This window comes from Astyanax mexicanus, chromosome 16, assembly GCF_023375975.1.
Source record: "Astyanax mexicanus isolate ESR-SI-001 chromosome 16, AstMex3_surface, whole genome shotgun sequence".
Taxonomy (NCBI): domain Eukaryota; kingdom Metazoa; phylum Chordata; class Actinopteri; order Characiformes; family Acestrorhamphidae; genus Astyanax; species Astyanax mexicanus.
Genome location: NC_064423.1, coordinates 27,582,289 through 27,608,245, shown reverse-complemented (window position 1 = coordinate 27,608,245; position 25,957 = coordinate 27,582,289). Strand labels below are relative to the sequence as shown.

At 40.5% G+C, this 25,957-nt stretch overlaps 1 protein-coding gene across 1 annotated transcript; it reads left to right on the top strand.

Moving 5' to 3' along the window:
- The first annotated feature begins 47 nt into the window (after nt 1-47).
- On the top strand, nt 48-25,957 carry LOC103031390 (cortexin-1). Its single transcript, XM_022669856.2, has 4 exons — nt 48-166; nt 8,977-9,097; nt 21,504-21,793; nt 23,382-25,957. The coding sequence occupies exon 4, from the start codon at nt 23,498-23,500 to the stop codon at nt 23,759-23,761; it is 264 nt and encodes an 87-aa protein (XP_022525577.1). The 5' UTR covers nt 48-166; nt 8,977-9,097; nt 21,504-21,793; nt 23,382-23,497; the 3' UTR covers nt 23,762-25,957.

Sequence of the window (25,957 nt, the reverse complement as noted above, 5' to 3'; positions counted from 1 at the left end):
GGTGGGGGATGGAGGATGGAGGGCTTTAAGAGAAGCTCAGCGCTGCTTCTGTCAGTATCTGCGCTTCAGTTCAGCTCAGTGGAGGAGCAGCAGCAGCTGAACTGGTCTAAAAGAGAGAAGTTTATCCTCCGGTTCCTGCTGGAGAAACTGGTTTCTGGGCGGAGCGGTAAGATTTTCCCTCTTTCAGTCTCTGCTGAGTTTAGCTGGAGCTGTTCTGGCTGATGTTTTGGTTGGTGGAGATCTGCACGCTGGAGAACCCTTAGTTAATTAAACACACACTGGGGTCTGATAGACTGGACTGCTTTAGGCTGGCTTTACAAAAAAAGTGATACTGGTAACTTTTGCAAACTTGTTTTGGACTTTACGAGGCTGAAGTAGTTAAGATGGACTATTCTGTTCCACCTTAAACTGTGCAGAAGATGCAGTCTGGATTCTGAACACTGAGAACTTCCTGAGAACCCTGTAGATTTTAATTGTTAGACTTTGTTTAAACCCACACACAATGCTGTGTCATGTCTCATGTCAATTCAGCTTGATGAAGAACCTCAGGTGGGCTCCTGTTCCCTCTGTGTACAGTTCTAAACTTAGAAGAAGACCACCAACAAGGACCTCCCAAAGTACATTAATTCTTCTTTCTATATACTCTGTATATATTTGGAGCTGCTGTATTGTCTGCTGGCTGGTGCTGTTACTGCATGGTTTTGTTTTAGTAAATATGTTTTAGTAAGTCTAAAGTAAGACCAAAACCGAAAATACACTGAATCAAGACTTTCAGTAGTCTTTTAGGATTTATTTCCAATTCTAGACCAAGACTTTTAGTAGTCGAGTCCAGGTCAAGAGTAAGACCAGTGCAAATTAAGTTAAGACCAAGACTTTTAATAGTGCAGTCCAAGGCAAAACCAAGACTTTTATTGGTTGAGTTTGAGTCAACATCAAGACTTATAGGGTCTGAGCCAGTATCAGCATTTTTAGCTGTCACATCTGAGGCAAGAGAAGACTTCTTAACAGTCAAATCTGATTCAAGACCAAGACTTTTCGTAGTCGATTTCAAGCCAAAACCAAGACTTTAAGAATTTGAATCTGAGTCAAAACCTAGACTTTTATTTGTTGAGTCTTAGTCAACATCAGGATGTTTAGGAGTCAAGTCCAATTCAAGACCAAGACTTCATGTCAAGATTAAGACCAGTGCATATTGAGTCAAAAGACCTTTCTGAGGCAAAAACAAGACTTTTATTTGTTAGTCTGAGTCAACATCAAGACTGAGTCTGAGTCAGTAGCAAAGTCTAGAGTAGAGTCTGTGGCAAAGAGAAAGACTTTTTGAAGTCAAGATCAAGCCAAGACCAAGACGTTTAGTAGTCGAGTCCCATTTGAATCCGAGGCAAAACCTAAAGTTTAATTTGTTGAGTCTGAATCAACATCAAGACTTTAAGTAGTCAAGTCTTCAAGTCAGCATCAAAATCTTTAAATGGTCAAGTCTAAGGCGAGAGCAAGACTTTTAAATAGTCAAATCTAAGTCAAGACCATTACTTTTGGTAGTCAAGTCCCAGTCAAGACCATTGCTTATTGAGTAAAGACCAAGACTTTTAATAGTGCAATCCAAGGCAAAACCAATACTTTTATTGGTCAAGTCTGAGTCAGCATTAGGAGTTTTAGCATTCAATAACAATTCAAGACCAATACATTTAGTAGTTGAATACAAGGCAAGGCCAAGACTTTTAGTAGTTGAGTCAAGACCATAAGATTGCTCATTATTGCTCAGTGTTTTGTTAAGAAGTAAATGTATTATTTTAAAGTTTGTGGTAGTCTCTTCTCTTCTGGGAAATCTTTACCCTAGATCTTGGAACATTGCTGTGGAGAACTGGATTGAGTTCATCCTCACGAGAACATGAGTTAGGTCAGGTAATGATGTTGGATGATTAGTTCTGCCACTTCAGCTCATCCCAAAGGTACTGGATGGAGCTTCATCACTCTAGAGAATGTGGTTCCAGTGCTGGAGAGTTTTATGTGTTCTACCACTTCATCAGAAACCTGACATTTGGCATGATGAGTGTTCCAGGGCATCCTGTTCTGTTGGCAATGGTTTCTTAGGAAGATTATGCAGTACAAACTGTATGTGCCCAACTGAACTGTTGGAGGTATATTTTGGGGTGTTTTAATGGTAATTAGTTGATGCTGATCCAGGTGGAAATAATCCCAATATCTACATCAAAATAATTAGAATGTATCTGCATCGGCAGATATTTGTAAAATGTTTGAAAATGGCATCAGCACTCTATTCCTGCATTGGAAAATCTTTCATAGACACTTTTTTTCTATTCTCTACTAAGCTTACTGAAACTTTGGTTACTTGGATGGCTTATTGCCTGGTTAATGGGTTCTTCAAATTGGAGCCCTTTTGTGCGTAGTTCTTGATTGTAAGAAATAGTTCCACTATCATTATGTGTCAAAGTAAACTTTTCTGCTTAGAATGTACACATTATTGTAATGAAACAATTGTGACTTAAATTTAAAATAGAAGTATTCACCATAGTTAATTTCAAAAGTCATGGAAAAGGATTATGTCATTTGATCAAAAAGGTTACTTGTAGGAGGTGGCTTGGGAATGACTGCACCTGTATAAGTTGTGACTAAAGGTTGAACACTGGCCACTGTGCTCATGGCAAGGTAAATAAATTGCCAGAGTTGGAGCGAGGCCTGGTAGTTGGGGCCAGATGGATGATGCATTTAATTTCCTTGACCTATGGTCTTGTGTCTACCGGGAATATGTAATAGAAGGCATTACCACACGCAGTGGACAGCACAGCAGCAGGTAGTATAATGATTGTGACCCTTGGCATCTGGCTGATCTTTACTAAAAGATCTTTACTAAAAGATCAAAAGTCACAAGAGACAATAATGGTCATTTGTTGCTCCTCTGTGTAATTTTAAGATGTTTGAAATTCAGTAAAGGGAATACAATGGTTATAATACAATATTTTAGTGCATTTTTCACCTCAGCATCACCTAAACATTCTGCTCCTCTGGAGTTCCATTATTACGTCCTCATATTCCAGCTTAAAATATCGGTCAAATCTAAATATGGTGACACAGAGAAGCTCTACTCTCTGGTGTCGTTTTCGCTGCTTACGTTATCTGTGAGAGCCACGGCTCTGTTTAATCCTGCTAGTACTACATCTAATTGGACAAAGGAAAACTCCAGTTACTGGTCATAGTTAACCCCAGTCATGAATTAGTGATGACAGCGTGTAATGTAGAGCAAATGGCCCAGCTGACACTTTGCACTGATTCCGGAGGCTAAAACAGGGCTTTTAGTGTTCAAGCTGACTTATTATGTATAAAATAATTATATTTATACTAAATAACTTTATATATATTTTGCTACAGTAGTATATTCTTATTAAAAAAATATTCTAAATTAGGAATTATTTTTAAAACATTATTTTTAATCAATGTTTTGCCATGTCGCCAAAAATATAATTATCACAAAAAAATCCCTGAAATATTGTGATATTATTTTAGGGCAACATCGCCCATTAATTCCCACCCCTAGTGAGCATCAGAGTCAGTGTTGGATGTAAACTCTCCAGAGTGTATTGAGCTGCCCACAGGATCCTGTGTAAATATTAGTGACAGTTTTAGTGATGGTAATAGCTTGAGGATAAGGTCACAGTCAGCCTATTGATCCCATTGATCCCCTTCTTCTCAAACCTTTCAGATCATTATGTAGACCAAACCCCTGCATCAGGGGAGACGCCTTTTCTCCCCAATCAAGCAAAGCCAATCAACCCGACACTAGGAAGGTGAGGACAAGCACCTCCGATACATGTGAAACTAGCTTCAGGAATTAAAATCATGCGGCTAAACTAAGCAGCTGTTAGATTCGGGTCTGAACTTTCTAACGTAAAAAATGCCCTGGAAAGTCCTATACACTGTGAGGTGGGGCCTCCTTGGACCAAATCAGAGTACTTCAGAGTAAGACTGAGGAACTGAGATGTGGGTCCACCAACAGATCTTTTATTTGTATTTATATATATGTATATATAATATCACTTATTAGTACTCCCCCTATTACTAGTGGTGCCCCAACATCAGGAGGGCATAGACTAGCATACCTCTTCCAATTCATGTGAAATCAGCCACCACCTATTTTAAAACTGCTGCTGAGTTCTGCAGCATTGCCGAGTAGCATTACAGTGTGCTCAGAGGAAAGGGCAGCGATGGTTCCGATATATCAGCTCACAGATGCCTTGTGCTGATCGACATCACCCTTTGGAGTGATGTACAGAGAGAGCTCCATCTACCAACCCAGTGCTCTTTCAGGGCTCCGGTAGCCAATGGCAAGCTGCATAACCAGGATTCGAACCGGCGATCTCCTGATCATAGTGGCAGCGCTTAGCCTGCTGGACCACTCGGAGCCCCACACTTACAGATATTTTAATATATATATAATATATTTATAGGAGAGAAAAGAAGGAGGATTGACCAGGTTTTATAGTCCTTCAGGGCTTTCTGCATCAACAGCAGGTAATGCAGCCCATCTACAAGGTAAAGAGGAAGGGCTGTTGCTTTTGAGCAGGTGTAGGACTAATCAGGATTATTTCCCTCTAAATCAGGAAGAGTGGGAGAGAATGAGTGGATTCAATTTCCTCCCAAAGATCCCTCCTGAAATATTCATTATGCCCATAATCTGGAGCCATTTGATAATTGACACCATGGCCGGGCTTTTTATTATCTTTCTGCTTCATCTTGGAGTGTGAAGCGCTGCTGATGCTAATGCTAGCCCTGCTCCCGGCCTGACGGTTGTTAACTTGTCTTTGTGGGGATTGGCAGTTGGCTTTTTGGACTGGAAATCTGCTGACAGCTAAAGGGCGTCGGCATTCTCCCCCTTTTCTCCCCTAAATTTGTTTAGTGTGCTTTTTCTGAAATGTTATTCCACAAGGCCGTTAGGATTTCACTACCTGGATGGCATCCTTAACATCTTTGTCCCCTTACATCCGCCCTTCAGCCTCTGTTTCGCAGGATTTTTAGTTTTTTTCACTTAATCCCAGCTTAAAGCTCGTTCCTCGCTGTAACACCTGCCTGTCTGATTATACCGTTCACCCTGCATCAGCATTTTCACCCTCCTGTGTAAAGATTTAATAACCTACTTTCATCCAGCGGGGGTCGAATGTGAAATGGGACACAGGTAAAAGTTCAAGCCTTAACCTATTGTATAGTTTCACTCAGCAAAGAACTCTACACACTCTCCACAGTGCACAAAATACCCACATTCCAGACTCATATTGGGTTAAATTTACCACAGTGAATACTGTCAGACTATATGAACTACACACTTTGCCGATTCATACTGGAATAAAATCACTCTACAATTATCACTGTCAAACTGTGAAAACTAGACACACTCAAGATTCATATTGGATTAAATTTACCATAGTGAATACTGTCAGACTATACAATCTACACACTACACTGCAAATTCATACTGGAATAAAATCACTCTACAATTATCACTGTCAAACTCTACAAACTAAAAACTGCAGATTCATACTAGGTTAAAAAAAAACACAATTATTATAGCTAGACTGTAAAAACTGCACACAGCAAATTTATACTGGAATAAAACCATTCTACAAGTATCACTGTCAAACAGTAAAAACTACACACACTCTAGATTTACACTGGTTTACATTTACCACAGTGAATACTGTCAGATTAAAGGAACTACACACTTTGCAGATTCATACTGGATTAAAATCTCCAAGATCTACAATTATTACTGTCAAACTGTGAAAAATACACACTCTGCAGATTCATATTGGATTAAGTTTACCACAGTGAATACTTTCAGACTATATTACTTACACACTTTAAATATTCATAATGGATTAAAATAACTCTACAATTATTACTGCCAAACTGTGAAAAATACACACAACAAATTCATACTTGAATAAAATCAACCCACAGTTGTTACTGTCAGGCTGTAAAAGCTACACACCTTGAGGATTCATGCTGGATTAAAATCACTGCACAGATTCATATCGGAAAAATCTCAACACAGTAACTGTAGTCAGACTGTAAGATTCTCTAATCTCTATTGGTAATGGCTTAACCTTAATCTTCAGGGTTAGTTCTAAATGTAGTTCTAAATGGTTCTTACTGTGTAAATCTGAAAATGAATAACTGAATAATAGGGTTCATTTAATGAACTGTAATAAATGATTCAGTAACTGCGATCAGGGCTAATATGTGAGATATAAGATTGAGGAATTCAGGCACAGCTCTTTAATATTTCAGTCATTGACTTTCTTTCCTGATTGTCCGTCACGTTTGTGGAGATTTGACAGGCAGCCTGATGCGGTCAGAGGTCCGGAAAGCGGTGACCCGTTTAGGGCCGGATGTTTTGGACGGGGGCTCTGCGCTGTCCCTGTAGTGGGTCACTGTAGACTGGGGAAAGTGCTGTCCTCTGGATTCAGACTTTGGAAGTGCTGACTTTTATCGGCCGTAGCCTCGGCGGGGTCCTGACGGATCTCTTCTGTCTGGAGTGTGCAGTGATTGGGACATGTGATTCAGTGCTGTTAGTGCGGCGTCTCTGTTACGTCTCTGTTGGTCCTCCCTCGGTGTGCTCACTGATGCAGGTGAGGGCTCGTTTGAAAGGATGACCCCACTGGGGGCCCGTTGCTGTCGGACACACTCACTCACTCAATGCCATCTGTGCCGTCCCCTCCAGCTTAATATTTCATGCTCTGATTTGGGTTGTGAATTAAAGATGTGCGGGTGAGGTGAGTTGGACGCGACAGAGTGCTGTGTCATAGACCCTGTTTACACCTGGTCCTTTCAGATGACCTGAATCTGGTACCTTATACTGCCAAAAGTATTCACTCACCTGTCCAAATAATTGAATTCAGGGGTTCCAGTGACTTTTATTATATACCAAAGGTTTGTAGAACCAAGCCCCTAGACATACAGACTGCTTCTACAAACATTAATGAAAGAACAGATCTCTCTTAGGAGCTCAGTGAATTCCAGTTTGGTACCATGATAGGATGCCACCTGTGCAAGAAGTTCAATCGTTCATTTTTTCACTACTAAATATAAAAGTAGAAGCAATTGGGAATGACAGAAACAAGAATGACAGAAACTGGTAGCCACATAAGATGACAGAGCGGGATCAGTGGATGCTGAGGTGCATAGTCGCCTACTTTCAACACGGTCAATCACTATAGACCTGCCAAACTTCACGTGGCCTTCAAATGAACTCAAGAACAGCGTAAAAGAACTTCATGGAATGGGTTTCCAATGTCAAACAGCGACATCCAAGCCTTCCATCAGTGGCAATGGGTTCTATGGAGTGACAAATCATGCTTATCTATCTGTTAATCCGATAAATGAGTCTGGGTTTGGCAGATCCAAGTATAACTGTATTTGTCTGCCTACATTGTGCCAAGTGTAAAATTTGGAGTAGGGGAGATTATGGTGTGCGGTTGTTTATTTTTTAGTAGTTGGGCTCAGCCCCTTAGTTCCAGTGAAAGAAGCTCTTAATGCTTCAGCATACAAAGAGATTTTAGGCAATTTCATTCAGTTCCCAACTTTGTGGAAACTGTTTGAGGATGTTTATGTCCTCTTTCAACATGAAATGCACAAAGCAAGGTTTATTAACCCTAGAAGAGTAACGTTAAAATTATTAACACCATCACTAATGTTGGGTATACACTGTATGACAAGTTTTGGAACCCTTCTTTAATTTTGCAACATACAACATCACATAAAATAAAAAGTACCATGGATGACCCTATAAAAATGCATAAACAATTGGAAAATCAGGTTAATTCTTGACAGGTATTGTCCTAAAAAAAATAATGCTGCTGAGAACTTGGTCTTTGGTCCACCCAATCCTGGGACTTGTGAGCGCCTGATTTAAACACACAAACACACTAACATCAGGTAAATTACACCCATAAAATATGTTACTCACTATCAATAACATTGGATAAAAATCACCTGGATGTAATCACAAATTAACATAGCTTAGCAATACAGTAAAATTAATATATTTATTATATATTAATATATTTCACGAAAGGACGTTTTCACGGCACTGAAATCAATGCCAGAGTCTTAAAAAAAGCTACTCAAACACTCCTGCATATATACAGTATAGAGTACAGTGATTTTTATTAAATGTTTGCTTTTTTTTTACACTGTGTGTAATAAACTCTACACTTGGGTCATTGTTCTTTGAGCACTGATGATATCTCCATTATGCATATTAAAGCATATTGTTACTATAATAAGAAAATGTGTCACAAATCACAATGCAATAAAATATCAATATATTGCTCAGCTCTTGTGTCCTTATTTGGCCCTCTTCCCTCTTGAGAGATCCAGTTCAGCGTTGTCTGAAAGTACTTTGATGTTCTGTACAGACTGTGATAGATACAGACGTTTATTTTTTTCACTCTGTTTTTGGCAGCTGTATTGTTCTTATTGAAATGCCCTGTTACCCTCTAATAGAAGGGCAGGCAGTTGTGTTTGACAGAGCATGGGGCGCTTAAAAGCCCAAAGTGGCCGCCGGCAGCTCGGGGTCTTTTCTCCAGGGCTGCTGGGTTCCTGCGGTACGACAGATATTGGCGGATCAGACTCTCAGGAGAAAATTACTCGACCATTTTCGAGCACAGCCAGCTGGGCCGCGTCCAAGAGACCCGCTGCGAGAATCCTTCCATTATTATTTCTCCCTGTTTACAACGGAATGGTTTTTAAAGTGATTACTCCGAGGCCTCCTGAGCGCCGGTCATTTATATACACCGTCCGGCCGTTACTGTGATTCTAAAGAGAGAGTTTTTTTTACATAATGTATGAGTTTCTGTCTGAGACATCATTAACTGTTCTGTGACCTTGATCAGCTTGATCAGGTAAATGTTTAATGATCAGAAAACAGATGATTCTGAATCTTTCTTTTCTCTGTTCTAAATGCAGTGAGGGTGATATTCCCAGTCATGAGGAGTGAATGAGGGAACAGAGCGTTTATATCTGCGAGAGGAAGCAGCGCGAGAGCATCAATATACAACTCATCTCTCTGCACTGCTGATAGAAAAAGGTCAGTGATCTCTCTCTCTCTCTCTTTCTCTTTCTGACACACTCTCTCCTCTCCGTCGCTCCCTCTCTCTCTCTCTCTCTCTCTCTCTCTCTCTCTCTTTCTCAATTCAGTTTAGTTTGGTTTCAATTCAATAAGCTGTATTGCTATGACCTTATTTAGATACAGTATAATCACAACAGCAATCTCCCTGAATCTCTCGTTCTCTCTTTCTTCTGATCTCTCTTTCTCATTCTCTCTGTCCTATTTCTCTCTTTCTTGTTTAATTTTGTCTCTTTCTTCCCTCCTTTCCAGTTTTCTCTTGACTTTCTCTTTCCCTATTTTATGTCGGCTCATCACTGTTTTTCTCTTTTCTCTTTTTTTCTCCTCTTTCACGCTTTCTTTCCCATTTTCCCTCTATATGTAATCTTCTTCCCTCTCTCTATTTAATTTTATTTTTATTCTTTCTCTCTCTTTTATTTGTCTCCTTTCCTTCTTCTTTGGCTTCCTTTTTTAATGTGTCTCTTCCTCTTTTGGTCTCTCTCTGTCTATTTCTTTTTTTCCTGTCTTTCTCCTTTCTCTCTGGTTTTTATTTCTCTTTTTCTTAATTTATATCTTATCTTTCATTCTATCTCCTTTATTTGTCTTTCTCTTTTTCTCTCTCTCTTTCTTACTGTGTCTTTAACATTGATTTATGTAAACAAGCTTTGTTCTCATTGATGCTCTAATCTTGTGTAAAAAGGCTGAAATAATGAACTCAGATTGATTGGGCGGGGCTAAACTACTGAGGATTGAGTGAGCAGACACACAGTACGCAAATGCACAGATTTGTGACCTCAAATCAAATCATGTTCACTGTCAAATCATATTAGCACAGGTGTCTTAGTATTAAAAATAGTAAAATTAAAAATAAATAATATATACCCTTAACTTATTATGATATACACTTATTATTGCACTGTTTATACATAACTGATAAAACATACACAAAACAGATTTTTATTTGTTGCTCGGATTTATTTACAATCCTATGTTGCATTAATTAAAGCTCAACAATCTTATTATGCAACCTTTAAAGAATGCCAGTTACCAGCATGATGGATGGGCGTTAACATCTCCTGTTGATTTCTGCCATGTGTGCCCATCACACACACACACTTACACACATGCACAGAAGCACACACACACAGAAGGACACATACACATAAAAGCACACATACACACTATCACCTTCTTCTTGCAGCAGCATTTGTTCTGATCAGACGTTGCCAGTCGTTTATAAATGCTTCCTTTTGCCCTTTCCTCCAAACCCAGTTTATCTTTATAAGCAGTCAGTTGGAAAGAGTTCAGCTAATTCTCCATTGAACTGCAGGCCATGGGCATCAGCTGACTGCTGGTATTGGCGGATAGGTGGGGGGGGGGGGGGGTGCTGGATACTGGGGCATTTGTCATTTGATCACGGCCTGTAATTCATTTTGGAGAGGGATCTGAGACAAGTTGCAAATAATGACAAATACAGGCCTCTCCCGCATTACCATTACCAGCATTGCGCTGGACTTGATGAATAATAGCCCTGGAGGTGCTCTGGGGCTGTTGGGGTGCTGACGGTCTGATTCGCCTTGTAGCTCTGCCTCCAGGGACCTGAGGCCCGGCAGCTTCCCCAGGACCAGACAGGGCTGTGTTAATGAAATGCTGTTTGTTTGTGATTATTTCTCCATTTGCCCTCGGTGGTTTGACCTATCAGCAGTTAAAGAGTCCACAGGGCCTCAGGTGGAAGAAGGATAGAGCTTTATACTGTGAATCATCCCAATCAAAGAGAGAGAGAGAGAGAGAGAGAGAGAGGGAATTAATGAAAGACACACTATAAATAACATTATTTCCAGCCTGCAGCAGTGAGGAGCTTTCCCTGAAGAGGTTTCTGCAGTGTATTGGGCTACAATACTGCCTTACCTTTGTTGAACCCTAGTTGGCTATAGGGTTCAATTCCCAGCCTTGCAAACAGATCAAACTGCACCAGTAAGAGGTGGCTTCTACCAGGAAGAATCCTGATGGAAGTGTTCAGTAATAACAGCTTTAATTTTGATAGTATAAACAATGTATTAGATAACAATTTATGTAAAGTTAGTCTTTGGCGTAGGCCCCGTTGTCGGTCCAGGTATGCAGCATCTGGAGCCTCTCAGATCCTGCTGTATATAGGAGGCACCTGCAAGCAGAGAAGGGCATGTAAGGGGAGGTCTTATAAAGACAGATGGAAGCTGGTGATTGGTTGAGATCTGAGTGACAAGCACAGGAACTGCTAGAATTAGTGCAGAAGCTTATAGTTAATGTTATTGTTCAGGACTCCTCAATGTACATGATCCTATCTGTGTACCATGGGGTAACAGCTCTGGCTAAGAGCACCAGAACAATGCTGTAGGTGTGAAAGTAAGAGGATGGAACCATGTTTAAGCCCAGATATCATACACAAGCTTTGAGCTAGAACATTTTTTTGTTAATAGATTTTATGTTTGCCCCACATAGGATGTCATGGTGGGTCCATCAGGGTCAGTGATGGAACCAGTAAGAATTAAAAATTGAGCACAATTTTGGTTGTACACTGCGCATGGAGCTTAGATGGGACTCATGGGATTTTAAGGTGGGCTTTAAGGATTGAACACTTTTGAGAAGCCCAAGTGGGTTCAAGTACAAACCACCTAGAACCCTCCTATCAATGTTCTACTTAGGAAAACTCCATATAAGAATGCTGGCTGGAAGAGATATTTCCAGTCACAGCTGAAATCCCGCTTTTAATCCTAGAAAAATGCTCTTATTTACCTTTTAAAAAGCCATTTAAATGCCTAATTAAAGGGCCGATTACTGTTGTTTTTCTTTTGCAATGTAAAAATTTTCCAATATTGTGCAACCCTATTATGAACAATATAATTTTAATAATCTTCCATAGACAAATGGTGTACTAATACCTGCCAAAAACATGGCATTCGATTATGGAGCAAAGGAACTAAGCTCTCTGGAGTGATGAAGCTTTATCCAGTATATTTGGAATTAATTGTAGTTGTAGTAACAGATCATCCAATTGACTGTTTTTGCAGCAAAGTAGATAAAAAAAAACTACTAAAAGGTTTTGTATTTTGTGTGTGGGGGGTATATATACAAACCGAGTACAAAAAGGAGGTGCTGTGTTTGTCTGAGCAGGACGTTTTTCCAGGTCATGAAAGGGGAGGAGCCCTAAATGTCTGTCTGGTCTGGCTTTTCCAGGCTCTTTTTTTTCAAGCTTGGTACCGCACCTACAGACACAGACACAAACACAACAGCATAGGCCGGCACACAAAAGCAGAATACGACCACGGGTCATTACAACCTCTAATAACACCTTTGATTTTGTAAGTAAGAATGGAGGAGGACCATGTCAGACCTTCTAAATCTAGACACAGCCACAGGTAGGCCTCATTTGTCTTTCTCCTTCTGAATAGTCTTCTGTCCATAAGTTGGTGTGTGTTGATTCTGTGTTCTTGCACTAGTGTGGAATGAGACATTGGACAGATCTGAACAAAGATCAGACAGTATCAGCAGGAGCTTCTAACAAAAGCTTTTGTTATATCAGCATAATTCCCATATCGTCTTCCAGATTACAGTAGGAAGCTGCTGTTGTACAGCTCGGCCCCGCTGGACCTGCACTGACGGAAGCTGATTACTCTGTGATGATTTCTTTGGTGTATTAGGTGTCAGATTACTATCAGGAGTTCGGCTATACGAGCAGCAGATCCTGGCTTTATTAATGGAACCGGAGAAGCATCGGTGCTGTGCTAACCTGTGAACTGATCTGCTGAAGGATGTTGACAGGGGACTTAATGGACAGAAGATAAGGCAGCCAGACAGACACATTAGCAGCTATGGTAATGGAAACATGCTGGAGATGACATAAGTAATATGCTTGATTTTTTGAGAAAAAGTATGTAAGAAGACAAACAAAGGAAAGAGACCACTTAAAAATGATAAGATAAAGCTCTGGAATATAATGAAGAGGAAGATGGACGATCACAAGCCATCATTTTGCACCAGGAGTGGCATAAAGTTATCCAAAAGCAGTGTGTAAGACTGGTGGAGGAGAACATGCCAATATGGATGAAAACTGTGATTAAAAACCAGGGTTATTACACCAAAAATTGATTTCTGAACTAAATAAACTTTGTGAATATGAACTTCTTTTCTTTGCATTATTGAGGTCTGAAAGCTCTGCATCTTTTTTGTTATTTCAGCCATTTCTCATTTTCTGCAAATTAATGCTCTAGATGACAATATTTTAAATTTACATTTTACTCAAACATATACTTATAAATAGCAAAATTAGAGAAAACTGATTCAAAACCTTATTTTTTTCCAGAGTTGTACCCTGCAGGTTAGCGGAACATTCTTTAGGAGTGCTTTCTGTGCAGAGTGAGAGTTTTTGTTGCTGTAGAAAAGATGGATGAGGCTTTTGTTCTTGTTGGATGCGCTGTGTGTGTGTTTATGTGAGAATCTAGAGTCTAAGCCTGTTTTTTTACACAGGCGCTTCATGCCACCGTAGTGCAGGAGAATAGTTTGAGAGAGAGCACGTGTGTGTGGTGCTAATAGAGTGAAAGGCTGCTGATTGGAGCTTTGTGTTTGTTTCCCTCGTTTGCAGGGAGATCACAGGTGGTCTGTGAGAGTCTCTGACAAGTGATTAGTGGAGTGTTTGTCTCCAGGTGAATTGAGCACTGGTGAATATTGAATGAAGCTGCTTTTTATAGCCGGGAGCCTCAGGGCACTGCGAAGGTCCGGGCATGGTCTTCCTCTGGAGTCCACTTTTTCTCAGTCTCATTGCAGTTCAGTACTGAGACACACACTGCGCCGTACTGTTCAGGCTACTGTGTGGGAAGTGTGCGCATGTGTGTGTGTGTGTTTATGCCTTAGTGTTTGTGTGCATGTACATGTGCGTGGGAGGTGTGCATCTGTTTGTGTGTGTTCGTGTGTTAAAGAGATGGCACAGTGTGTGTGTGTGTGTGTGTGTGTTTGAGACTCAAAGTGTGAGAGAAAGTGAGACTCAACTTATAAAGGATTTAGAGAATAGAGATAGAAAGAGTGAGAATGAGCCCTATCCGGATAGGATTAGTACCTCAGGGGGTCCTGGGGTAATTTTCTCTTTTATGGGGGTCCTCTGTGATTTTATTCCCGTCCGTAAAGATCCGTAAAGATGTGTTTTTCTCAGACGTCCTCTGAGAAAATTACAGGCTGAATTACCTACGGTTTTTACTGAACTCCATTGGTCCTCCAGTAATTTTAGTCCTGTCTGGACTCACATCACTGAGTTTTGTCACCTTAAGTTTAATAAAATAGCTATTTGTCCACTGCCAAGCACCGTAATTACACTTTGGGCGCGTGTTTCCACGAAGATCCAAGTAAACAACACAACAGCGAGTGGAAATGGAGGAGCTACTGAACGTGATGTCATGTGACCAAGAAAAAATTCACTGGTCTTCCTGTTTTTTTTTACAGAATGAAAGACTGATGCACTGATAGAAATAAGATAGAAATAGACAGTAAGAAAAAGAGCAGTAGTTAGACAGAAGGAGAGAAAGAGAGAGACAATAAAAGAAAAGGGGGAAAAAAGTGAATTATTAAGAGAAAAAGAGTGGGAAAGTGAGAAATCAAGAAAAGAAAGGGCTTTGGGGAGAAAGAAAGAGTGAAACAGTAAGAAAGAGAGAGAGAGCAAGACTAAGTGACTGAGAAATAGAAAGACAGAAAGAGAGAGTAAAGGACTGAGAGAGAAAATAAAGAGATTTAGAGATAGAAAATGTGTGACAGTGAGAAAGAGAGAAAGAGTAAGACAGTGTGAAAGAGGAGTGAGAAAGAGAAATACTGAGACAGTGAGAGAGAGAGACAGAGTAAAGGACTGAGAAAAAACAAGAGGTTTAGAGATAAACAGTGGGATGGTGTGAAAGAGGAGTGAGAAAGAGAAAATGAGGGACATGAGGACTGAGAGAGAAACGAAAGAGATTTAGAGATAGAAAAAGTGTGAGAGTAAGAGAAAAAGAGTAAGACAGTGTGAAAGGGGATTGAGAAAGAGAAAGATTAAGACCGTAAGAGAAAAAGAGAGACTAAAGGACTGAGAGAGAAAAGAAAGAGATTTGGAGATAGAGTGGGATGGTGTGAAAGAGGAATGAGAAAGAGAAAATGAGAGACTTAAGGACTGAGAGAGAAAAAAAAAGAGATTTAGAAAGTGTGACTGTGAGAAAGAGAAAACGAGTAGAATGGTGAGAAAGAGAAAGAGTGAGACAGTGAGAAAGAGAGTAAAGGACTGAGAGAGAAATGAAAATGAAAGTGAGAGTGAGTGATAGTGAGCGAGTGTATTGATGGAGTGTAGCAGGTAGCTGTAACCTCTCCGTGTCCTCTCGTGCCGCTGTAGCCGGTGGGCTGTGATATAACAGTGTAGAAGATCACGCTGGGCAGCCATCTGCTCACTATCTGACACTCTGACACTCCTCTGTCCAGCAGCCTGAGACTGGCCCTGCCCCGCCCACCTACACCCGCTCACACTGCACCACCCGCAGAACACACCACCACTACACCACCCCACACAACACCAGTTTACACACTGCAGAGTAACATCACTGAAACATCACTGAAACAACTACACACACACACACACACTGCAGATCCATCTTTACTGTAAACCTGAATTACTACATACACACTTCAGATTCATACTGAATATAAATCTCAAAACGTTTATTACTGTCAAACTGCAAAAACAACACATTGCAGATTCATACTGGATTAAAATAACTCTAATTAATATTATTAGACTTCAAAAATGGCACAGTGCTGATTTATACTGGGTTAAAATGACTTTATATTTAATACTGTGAGACTTAAAGATATACACAGGGCTGATTCATACTGGATCAAAATGACTCATTACTTATAATAATCGCTGTCAGACTGTAAATGCTACACAGGTTTATACTGAAAGCACTTTAAATTACTTTAAATCACTGTAGAAATAGCAAATGTCTGACAATTCATACTGGACTTCTAATATTACCAGACTGTGTCATCTACTCACATTGACATTCTAAAAATACTAAATTAAAATTTAAAAAGTTAATTAATAGTTGTTTCCGTCATACTATAAATAACTGCATACATTGCAGATTCATACTGGATAAAACAGTTTATGTTTTTTTACAGTATACATAGAACAACGGCTCTAATAGCTCTTTAGTTTTGTTGCATTTGAGGTATAGAGAGCTGATCTGAAAGTGACGCTCCTGTGTAGCTTCACCTGTTGTTCAGCATTAGCGGTAAGCTCTCTTCCGTTCAGCTGCACTTATTTAATCCTGTCTCTCTAATGGCTCTCGGAAAATGGCGTGTGTCTCCAAGAACACTCGATCGATTAGGTTTCATTGATTAAGTGACACAGTATGTGCGTGTGTGTGTGCGTGTGTGTGCGCGTGTGTGTGTGTGGGTGTGAATTTAAGGCTATTTGTCAGTAGCCTGGAGCCTGGACATCAGCTGTGCTTCACCAGTCATCCTGTTTGCCTCTCGTCTGTCTCCACGCTGGCACACGTCCATCTAATAATAACGGGAGCAGAACCAGAACTTGCTGTTCAGTAACTTTAATGTTTGATCTTCTTCTGTTCACCCGTTTCTCACATCTCACACTGTCGTCCCCCCCATATAGGCCAGGAGAGAAACAGAGCGATTTAGAGATACTCACAGCAACTTAGATTGATGCAACAGACGGTGTAGTAATTGGTGTTGCTTGTATGGTAACAGAACTGTCTGAATTAGGTGTGTTGAGAGTAGGAAAGATGTAGTAATATGCAGAGCAGGGTGCCTCCTAGATCATGGTTAAAAAACATTAGCTCAAATTACTTTAAACCACCTCCTGCCTGTTCAGGGGATCAAACTACTGCCCTTGTTTGTAACGCCACGCCGTTTCGCTAATTATGACACCAAATGAAACAGTCTGGACCAGGACCAGAACCAACGCTGCTGTTTTTGCTACACTGTGTAATATAACAACAGTATAACCACCAATATCACCAACGTAATATGCAGAAATCAAGACTAAAAAGGTAAAAACTGTGTAAAATAAGAAAAAAAATTGATTTCCAGTTAAAAAATGGAACCAGGGGGCTACATAAACAGGATTTGAAACAATCTCGGCAATCTTCAGATCATAGTGGCAGCTCTTAGCCCGGTGGACCACTCAAAGCCCCCTAGTTCCATTTTTTTAACTGTACCATTGCAATCATTTAGGAATACCACACTAGAAGCAAGCTATTGGCAACTGCCTGGTCTGAAATAGCATGCTCCAAGAAAACCCCTAACAACCACCTAGGAACACCATAGCAAAACACATGCCATAGCAACACCATGCCACCCATCTGGTAACACCTGAGCAACTGTACAGTAACCATCTAGTTCCATTATTTTATATATAATTTTATTTCAGATTTTTCCCATTTTTTCCCCAATTTACATTACATTACATTACATTACATTTGGCAGACGCTTTTGTCCAAAGCGACTTACAATATTGAAGTGCAAATAATAGAAGAGGTTAAGTACAAAAATAATAGAAGTTAAAAATAAAGCATCTATAGATAGGGCCTTAAGGAGGTCAGAGGGAAATAATGGGATAGAGGAGTAGAGAAGAGGAAGAAGGAGATGAGGTTAGAATTAGTTAGTTTGTTAGAGGTGTTAGGAGAGTAAGTGCTCTTTGAAGAGCTCTGTCTTCAGGAGTTTATTAAAGATAGTGAGAGATTCTCCTGATCTGGTAGTGGAAGGTAGTTTGTTCCACCATTGGGGAACTCTGTATGAGAACAGTCTGGATTGCTTTGTGTGAGTGTTTGGCAAAGCGAGGCGACGTTCATTGGAGGAGCGCAGCGGCCGGGAGGTAGCGTAAGCCTTCAGGAGCGAGTGCAGGTAGGAAGGAGCCTGTACTGTCATCACCTTGTAGGCGATTGTAAGCACTTTGAATTTGATGCGAGCAGCAACCGGTAGCCAGTGGAGCTCAATGAGCAGCGGAGTGACATGTGCCCGTTTTGGTTGGTTGAAGACCAGACGTGCTGCTGCATTCTGAATCATCTGTAGTGGTTTTACTACACAGGCCGGGAGGCCAGTTAGTACGGCATTGCAGTAGTCGAGGCGTGAGATTACCACAGCTTGTACCAGGAGTTGGGTGGCCTGTTGCGTCAGAAACGGTCGAATTTTTCCGATGTTGTAAAGCGCAAAGCGGCAGGATCGAGCAACTGAGGCCACATGGTGTGTGAAGAGAAGCTGGTCATCAACCATGACACCCAGGTTCCTAGCAACCTTTGTCGGTGAGAGAGAGAGAGAGTCGATGGTTATGGCAAAGTTGTGTTGAATATACATTACATTACAATATACATTACATTACAATATACATTACATTACAATGTAATTTACAATGTAATTTACACGGCCAATTACCCAACCCACTCTTTAGGACTCCCCCCCATCACTAGTAATGCCCCAACACACCAGGAAGGTGAAGACTAACACATGCTTCCTCCAAAACATGTGAAGCCAGCCACCGCTTGAAGGAAAGCGCAGCAGCTCGGTTCCGATACATCAGCTCACAGACGCCCTGTGCTGCGAACATCACCCTAGGAGTGATGTGGGGAGAGAGCGCCATCTACCCACCCGGAGGAAGCAGGGCCAATTTTGCTCCCTCTGAGCACCGGAAGCATGATGGCAAAGCTGCATGAGCTGGGGTTCAAACCTGCAACCTCCTGCTCATAGTGGCAGCGCTTTAGACCGCTGAATTCTGTTAATTATCTCTCTCTCTCTCTCTCTCTTATTCACTAATCATCCCCCTCTCTCTCTTATCACTTTAATTACATTAACGCTGTTCATGAGCTGGCTGTAATAGGCCTGTGTCATGTTGTACTTTGCTATCGGAGAGGAGAATCCACTCTGGATGATGTGATACTTATTATTCATGAGTAGCTGTTTGATTGCAGATTACTCCTCCTCTGAGCAGCGTGCCGATGCCGTGCCGAGCAGGACTCTGATGAATGGAGATGGCATTTACAGTATCAATGTTTACATGCTGTGGTTTCTAAGGGCTAATGCTGCTGTAATACAATGGCATTCAGAGAGTGGAGCTCGGTAATCATGCTGAATGTCAGAGCAATTCTTTAAGCACTGCTAAGATTTGACAAGTTGTCATTTATTATGACGGTTAGGATGGAGGTTCCTCCATTAGTGCAGTAGATGCTAATGGCATGGATGATGATGTATTGATGGTTAGTTCTGCTTACATGTATCTACTAGGGGTTTAACGACTAAACAACTTATTCAACCAAAATTACTAAAAGTTATGAGTTAGAATTAACTTAATTTTGGGGAATGACCATGCCCTCTCTTCAGGTCATCAAGCCCATTATATACACCCAACCCTCAGCCTATCACATGTTAAACAAACTTATGAAGTATGGAAAAGCCTGAAAATCTGGAAATCTGGACTCTGGACCAGTAGCCCTACCTTTTCTGTGCGTTATACCAACAGGACAATGCTCGTCCACATACTGCTGCCATCTCTAGTGCTTGTGCTTAAGATGTGGATGCTATGCAATGTCATTATTTTTCTACCTCTATTTAGTTTATATACCTCCTCTATATAGTTTTATACACTGTATTATCTACAACTGGAAAAAATGTTTTTTTCTTGATTTTACCAAATTGAAAACCTCTGGAATATAATCAAAAGAAGATAGATGATCACAAGCCGTCAAACCAAACTGAACTGTCTGAATTTTTGCACCAGGACTGGCAAAAAGTTATCCAAAAGCAGTGTGTAAGACTGGTGGAGGAGAACATGCCAAGATGCAAAAAAATAATCCTACAAATTTATAATTATACTAAAATAGTTTAAAAATAGCTGGGTTACTCTTTCATGAGATGATTAAAGATGATATCAGAGTATTCTGCATGTATTGTATTACATGTACACCATGAATATTAGAACTCCAACAGAAGCTCTGGATCTGGATTCATGATTTGTTTGAGAGCTTATTACACATTGCAGACTTCTGTGACAGCAGTACTTGGAAACCTAATATAGCGATGCTTTATCTTTAATTGTCTTTGATCTGTAGCCCCAGTCAGGTGTTCTCTTGTTCTGTGTGTGTATACATGTTATTGTGTTAGTATGTCTAGGTTGTAGAGCCAGCAGCTCACATATCAAAGTCCAGCTCCTCTCCGGACGGCCAGACGGCTTATTTAGCAGCGGTCTCCGTCTTTCACGCATTGATCTGCTGTCCTGCTGATCTGATTAGCCCTCCTGCCTCCTGTCTGCTGAAGCTCAGACACGTTCAGACCTATGCTGGAAATAGGGCAGGTGTCTGCACTCTCAGAACAGATGTTTAACCATTTAAACTTTTAGGATTTGGACAGTTTTGGACCCTTATAGCTACACAATATTCAATACTAAAAAGAACAATTTGGTGGAATTATTAACTAAACTTGCTGATCATTGAAAAATCACAGGACCTGGCAGCCATTGTAGTAATCTACTTTTTTATTTTGCTAGTTTTTACAGTATCTCAATCAAATTCACATTTTCGTAAAATGTGTAAAACTAGCACACCTCATCAGGGAGACAGAGTAATTATATTTAGCCAGTAACAGGATACCCCTCTTAAAAGAGCCAATCATCAGTCCAGTACAGCGAGTATCAGACACAGCACATCTAGTGCTGAATATATTGTAGATTACAAAAAATGAAGTACATTTAATCTTGAGATATGGAGATGCAGAACATTGAAGAACCCTTGCAAGATGAATTATTACCAAGTAATGTCTGGAAATGTTAATGTGTCCTCCAGCCCCACTCTTGATTGGTGCTGCCAATTTACCACTGATGATTGACCATGATTGATCAGTTTAGGGCATAAAAATGTCAATTGGGCCTTCTCTAGTGATTAATTATGATTTCACCTTTTTGAACATTTTTTTAAGGGATATGTATTAAATATATTATTTAGCAATTTATTGAAATAACATTTTACCATGTTTTACCATATGTACCATTTTTTTACCATGTTTACCATTCTTACCATGGATATATTAAAGTAAACATCAAAGCACTGTTGTGCACTGTTATCTAGTTGCTCTAGATAAAGGCGTCTGCTAAAGATCTATACACTGGGTACAAATATAGATATGCCCTATAAAAGTTTATCACAATTTTATTAAATTGTTTTTTGAGTGTATATTGAGTTTGCTAACTTATTTCAGTTCAGTTTTTTCTAAGAAAGTTTTGTAATAAAGTGAAAATGTGAGCCACATGTGATAGCACTGTATGTTGTTGTCATAATTAATACATCATTTCTAAATGTTTGTGTGTGTGTGTGTGTGTGTGTGTTTATTGTCATTACAGTTTCGCTGTCATCCAGACAAGCTGCGTCCAACAACACCTGGACACCCCAGTCCCATCTGGATCCAATTAGCCGGTGTCAAGCCAGGCGTTGTGGGCCGAGTCCCCGGCCGCTGTGATTGCTGTTTTTATCCGTCCTGGCAGCTTGTTATGTCATGTCGGCTTTCCTCGTGCCACAGTCGCCGCTGACCGGATCGGATGTGACAGGGCTGAAATAAGCAGAGCTGTCGTTTTCCCTCCTCAAGGACGAGCGCAGAGCCCAGACTGCTCTACTTGTGTCAGTGTGTGTGCAGGTGCGTGTCTGTCACGCTGTCAGGAAGAAAGAGTCTCTCTCAGTCTCACTTTGACCACCCACTTTCTGTCCACCGGGGTCACGGCTACCAAAACCACTGACCGCCCCACATTCACTTTTGTCCCATTGGCCTTTGTGCCAAAACTAAGCTGTTTTGATCAATATTAAACAAAACTCTCCCAAAAAGAAAGTTTTAGAGTATTTAAACCACAGTTAATCTCCAATCCAGCAGCATGTAATCACTCCTATATCTCACCTGCACTTTTTAGATAGTTTAAATGGTTTTAAACACACATTTAAGTGGATGTACGTTCAACTAAATAAACCAAAACCTTAAGCTTAAACCAAATCGTTAGTTTGTAATAGAAATATTATTTTATTGATAAACTATATAATACTACTGCTTTTACTACTTTTGTGCAGTGCAGCCATCTTGGATACTGAACATAAATTTGGGGAGGCTCTTTTACTCGACTTTCTGAGTAAAAAAAAACATTTTTTTTGGGGCACTTAAGTTTTCATACTTTTTTTATATATATCATTTTATTTCAAATTTTTATCCCCATTTTCTCCCCAATTTTACTCAGCCAATTACCCAACCCACTCATTAGGACTCCCCCTATCACTAGTAATGCCCCAACACACCAGGGGTGTGAGGACTAGCACATGCCTCCTCCGATACATGTGAAGTCAGCCACCACCTCTTTTTGAGCTGCTGATGATGCAGCATTGATGAGTAGCATCACAGCGCACTCGGTGGAAAGCGCAGTGACTCGGTTCTGATACATCAGCTCACAGACGCCTTGTGCTGAGCGACATCACCCTTGTGGCGAGAGAGCGCCATCTACCCACCCAGAGAGAACAAGTCCAATTTTGCTCCCTCTGGACGCTGGCAGCTGATGGCAAGCTGCATTAATGGGTCCGCTTATAGTGGCAGCACTTTAGACCGCTGGACCACTCGGCGCCCAAGTTTTTATACATTTAAAAACATTTCCAAAAAAAAACATCCAAGTTCAAATGGTGCACAGCACACACAGGTAGCAAGCAGCAGCTGAAGTATTTGACATCTGGCTAAAAGGTGGAGCAGTTCACAACTTAAATTGTAATGCTAATGCCTACTAACAAAAAAAAATACACACTACAGTGCAGCCCTTTAAAACATAAAAGTCATTTAGACTGTTTAGATATTTTTTAGAATTGTCTCATATTGAAGAATAACTAAAACTTTAAGTATTTAAAATACTGACTTCTAATAGTATAGCACTTGAGGCACCATTCACATTTATAGAATGGCAGAGCAGATATGTGAGAGGGAAAGTTAAATCAAATTTTGAATATTGATTAATATAAAATTTTTGATACAAAAACTGCAGTGCTGCTAGAAAAACGTTTTCTTTTGTTTTTCTTCATTAATTTCCAAAATCTAGAGAAAGAGGGTCCAGTTAAACACATCACATAAAGATTACAGTTTTTATATTTATTATTGTTTTTTTTTATTAATTATGCAGTATTATCTTTTATCTATAGTTATTCAATATTTGTTGAAAAGAAAAGTGTGTAATTCTGTTATTTTCCTCTCTGTGTTCCAGAATCCTTCTGGCCCACCTCCTCTCATCCAGCGGTCTGGGACTCCAATCTGGCTGACTTCTCCTTCCACCCGACCATCCAGACAGTGTGTAAGTTCTGCCGCCGCGGCCTGTGGAGGATGAGCGATGTCTCCACGCTGGATTACGAGCTGCTCTCTCCGGGGCCCCTGCTGGCCGGGCCCCCCAGCAGCCCCCCGCTGGCCGGGGACGCGGAGCAGCGGACGGCCTTCGCCTTCGTGGGGCTGTTGATGCTGTTCCTGCTGTTCCTGCTGGTGCGCTGCTTTCGAATCCTCCTGGATCCCTACAGCCGCATGCCCGCCTCCTCCTGGACCGACCACAAAGAGGGCCTAGAGAGGGGCCAGTTTGACTACGCGCTGGTGTGAAGCATCGCACGGCGATGGTGGAAGGCCCCGGAGCCTCCACACACCCTGCCTCTGCCTTAGCTCTCTCTGTGGCCGGCCCTGGCTGGAGTTTCCCTCCGCCTCGCCTCCTTCGTTTGGTCACTTATACTGTAGTTACTCCTCAGGGCTACAGGGTTCCCCTTACAGCAGGGCTGCCCAAACCATCAACCACAAACACAACACATACTTTTGGCCAAACAGAGAAACAAGAGAAGGTAAACTAGAGAAGACTTTTTGGGTACAGTTTAAAGGTCCACTAGAAAAGCTTAAGGCAGTGTCTCTAAATATTGTTAGTTTATTAATATAAAAACCTAAAATTAACAGATTTTGCTGGTAGATTGGACTAGAAGCTGTTTTTTAATGGTTAAGATTGTTGAAAAACTGGTCATCCAAGTGAGAACATACTCTGTGCTGGACAGATAGCTGGATTAACTGGTTAACCAACATAGCTTTTGACCAGCATAGTGTATGTTTTTACTTCAATTTCCTTACTAGTTGACTATTTTTTTGACTTCTTTAGTCACAAAATTGTTATAATAGGTGTTTGCTTAGCTCAAGCTGGTTAAACTAGTTTACCAGCACAGGGTATGGTTTTCTTTTTTGTTTGAGTGTGATGGTTTAGCTGGTTTAGTTAAAAAAATTCTGCTCAAAACCAGATGTTGATGTTGGCTGGTTTTAGGTGGTCAAGCTAGTCTTTGTAGGTTAAGGTGGTTTAAAACATTTCATCATATATTCTTACCAGTTTAGGGTAGGTTTTTCAACCACCTTGACAATAAAAGAATAGCTTTAGACCATGTAAAAGGTAAAAGCTACCACCCAGCTAACAGAGAACGTTTAGCAACATTAAAAAAAAAAAAAAGCTTCCAGGAAGGTTAGTAGTAACGTTACAGAAATAATGCTCCAGTAACGTAATATATTGGTTTGCATCACAAGTTATTAGAATGTTTCTCACATAACAATCCCAGTTAGACAAATACTAACAATATTGAAATATTAAAAAAGGAATAGTGGTCGAATGGTATAGGCATGATGGTCATCAATCCTGATCATACTGGGTAAGGAGAGCAGGAGGGCACAGGTGACTAGATTGATCAGGGTGCTCATGCTGGTAGACCAGCTAAACCATCCAAAAACACTCAAAACCCTGAGCTAGTCAACCAGTTTAACCAGCTTAAGCCATCAAACGCTGGTAGATAAGCTCTATAGGATCATTAAAGTAAGTAAGTGTGAGTGGAATTTTTAACAGATTGGAACAGATGGAATATCTTTGGTCTTTTATGTCATCATTTAAACCAAATTTCCGCTAATTTTCCACCAATACATTTGGGCATCCCTGTTTTGAGTGTAAAAACTACCTTTAACTGCTCAAAGATGCTGTAAATTACTCTATATGACACTAAATGTCACACATTCACGCTCAGAGTGATCACAGTGATGTTCTACTGTCCTGAGACACGTCCTCTTAAAGGTCAATTAGAAGTGCCCTCTTCGTTTAGGTCCTTTTTTATTTTAACATAATTCTGCACTGCTAGCTGCTTCGCTACCCATTGCTAGCATTGACCACCCTCAATTAGCTCTGTATCTTCTTTATTTTCCTTTTTGCCCAGTGAGGGTATGCCTGTGCTAGTTTCTCAGTGTTTTACATGAGCAGAATCCCCTTTAAGATGTCACAAGCATCTTCCTTCTTCCCTCATGCTATTTTTTTTCGTTTTAGCAGGCTTCTGCCTCGTCCCGTATGTGGTGTACCTGTATAATTAACAAGCCATATGTATCTATTTATGTCTTGGACGTTGTTGCCGTGTCGTCTGGTCGTTAGCTGTAGCTTTTCTGCCAAGCCGTGTCGTGAATTCTTCCTGTGTGAGTTTTAGAACCACTGAAAGTGCTTTATTTTTGTATTCCGACTCAGATTTGGAGTCTCCTTTTGCTAATATTCTACAATACTCTACTACTGTAAGACTGTAAGTGTCCGATTCTCAGCTCATAGTCTTCTCACAGGGCCCGGTTTGTGAAGAACAACAAATGAAATCTGCCCTAGAGGGAGGTCTTGGGGGGCTAATGTTGCTTTGTGTGTGTTTTTGAGATTTGTACTGTAAGTAGATTGGATATTTTCCTAACTTTTTTTGTTTTGTTTTTGCTAAGCTGAGGTAAATTCTGTGAAATAAAACAGGGGTTTATGCA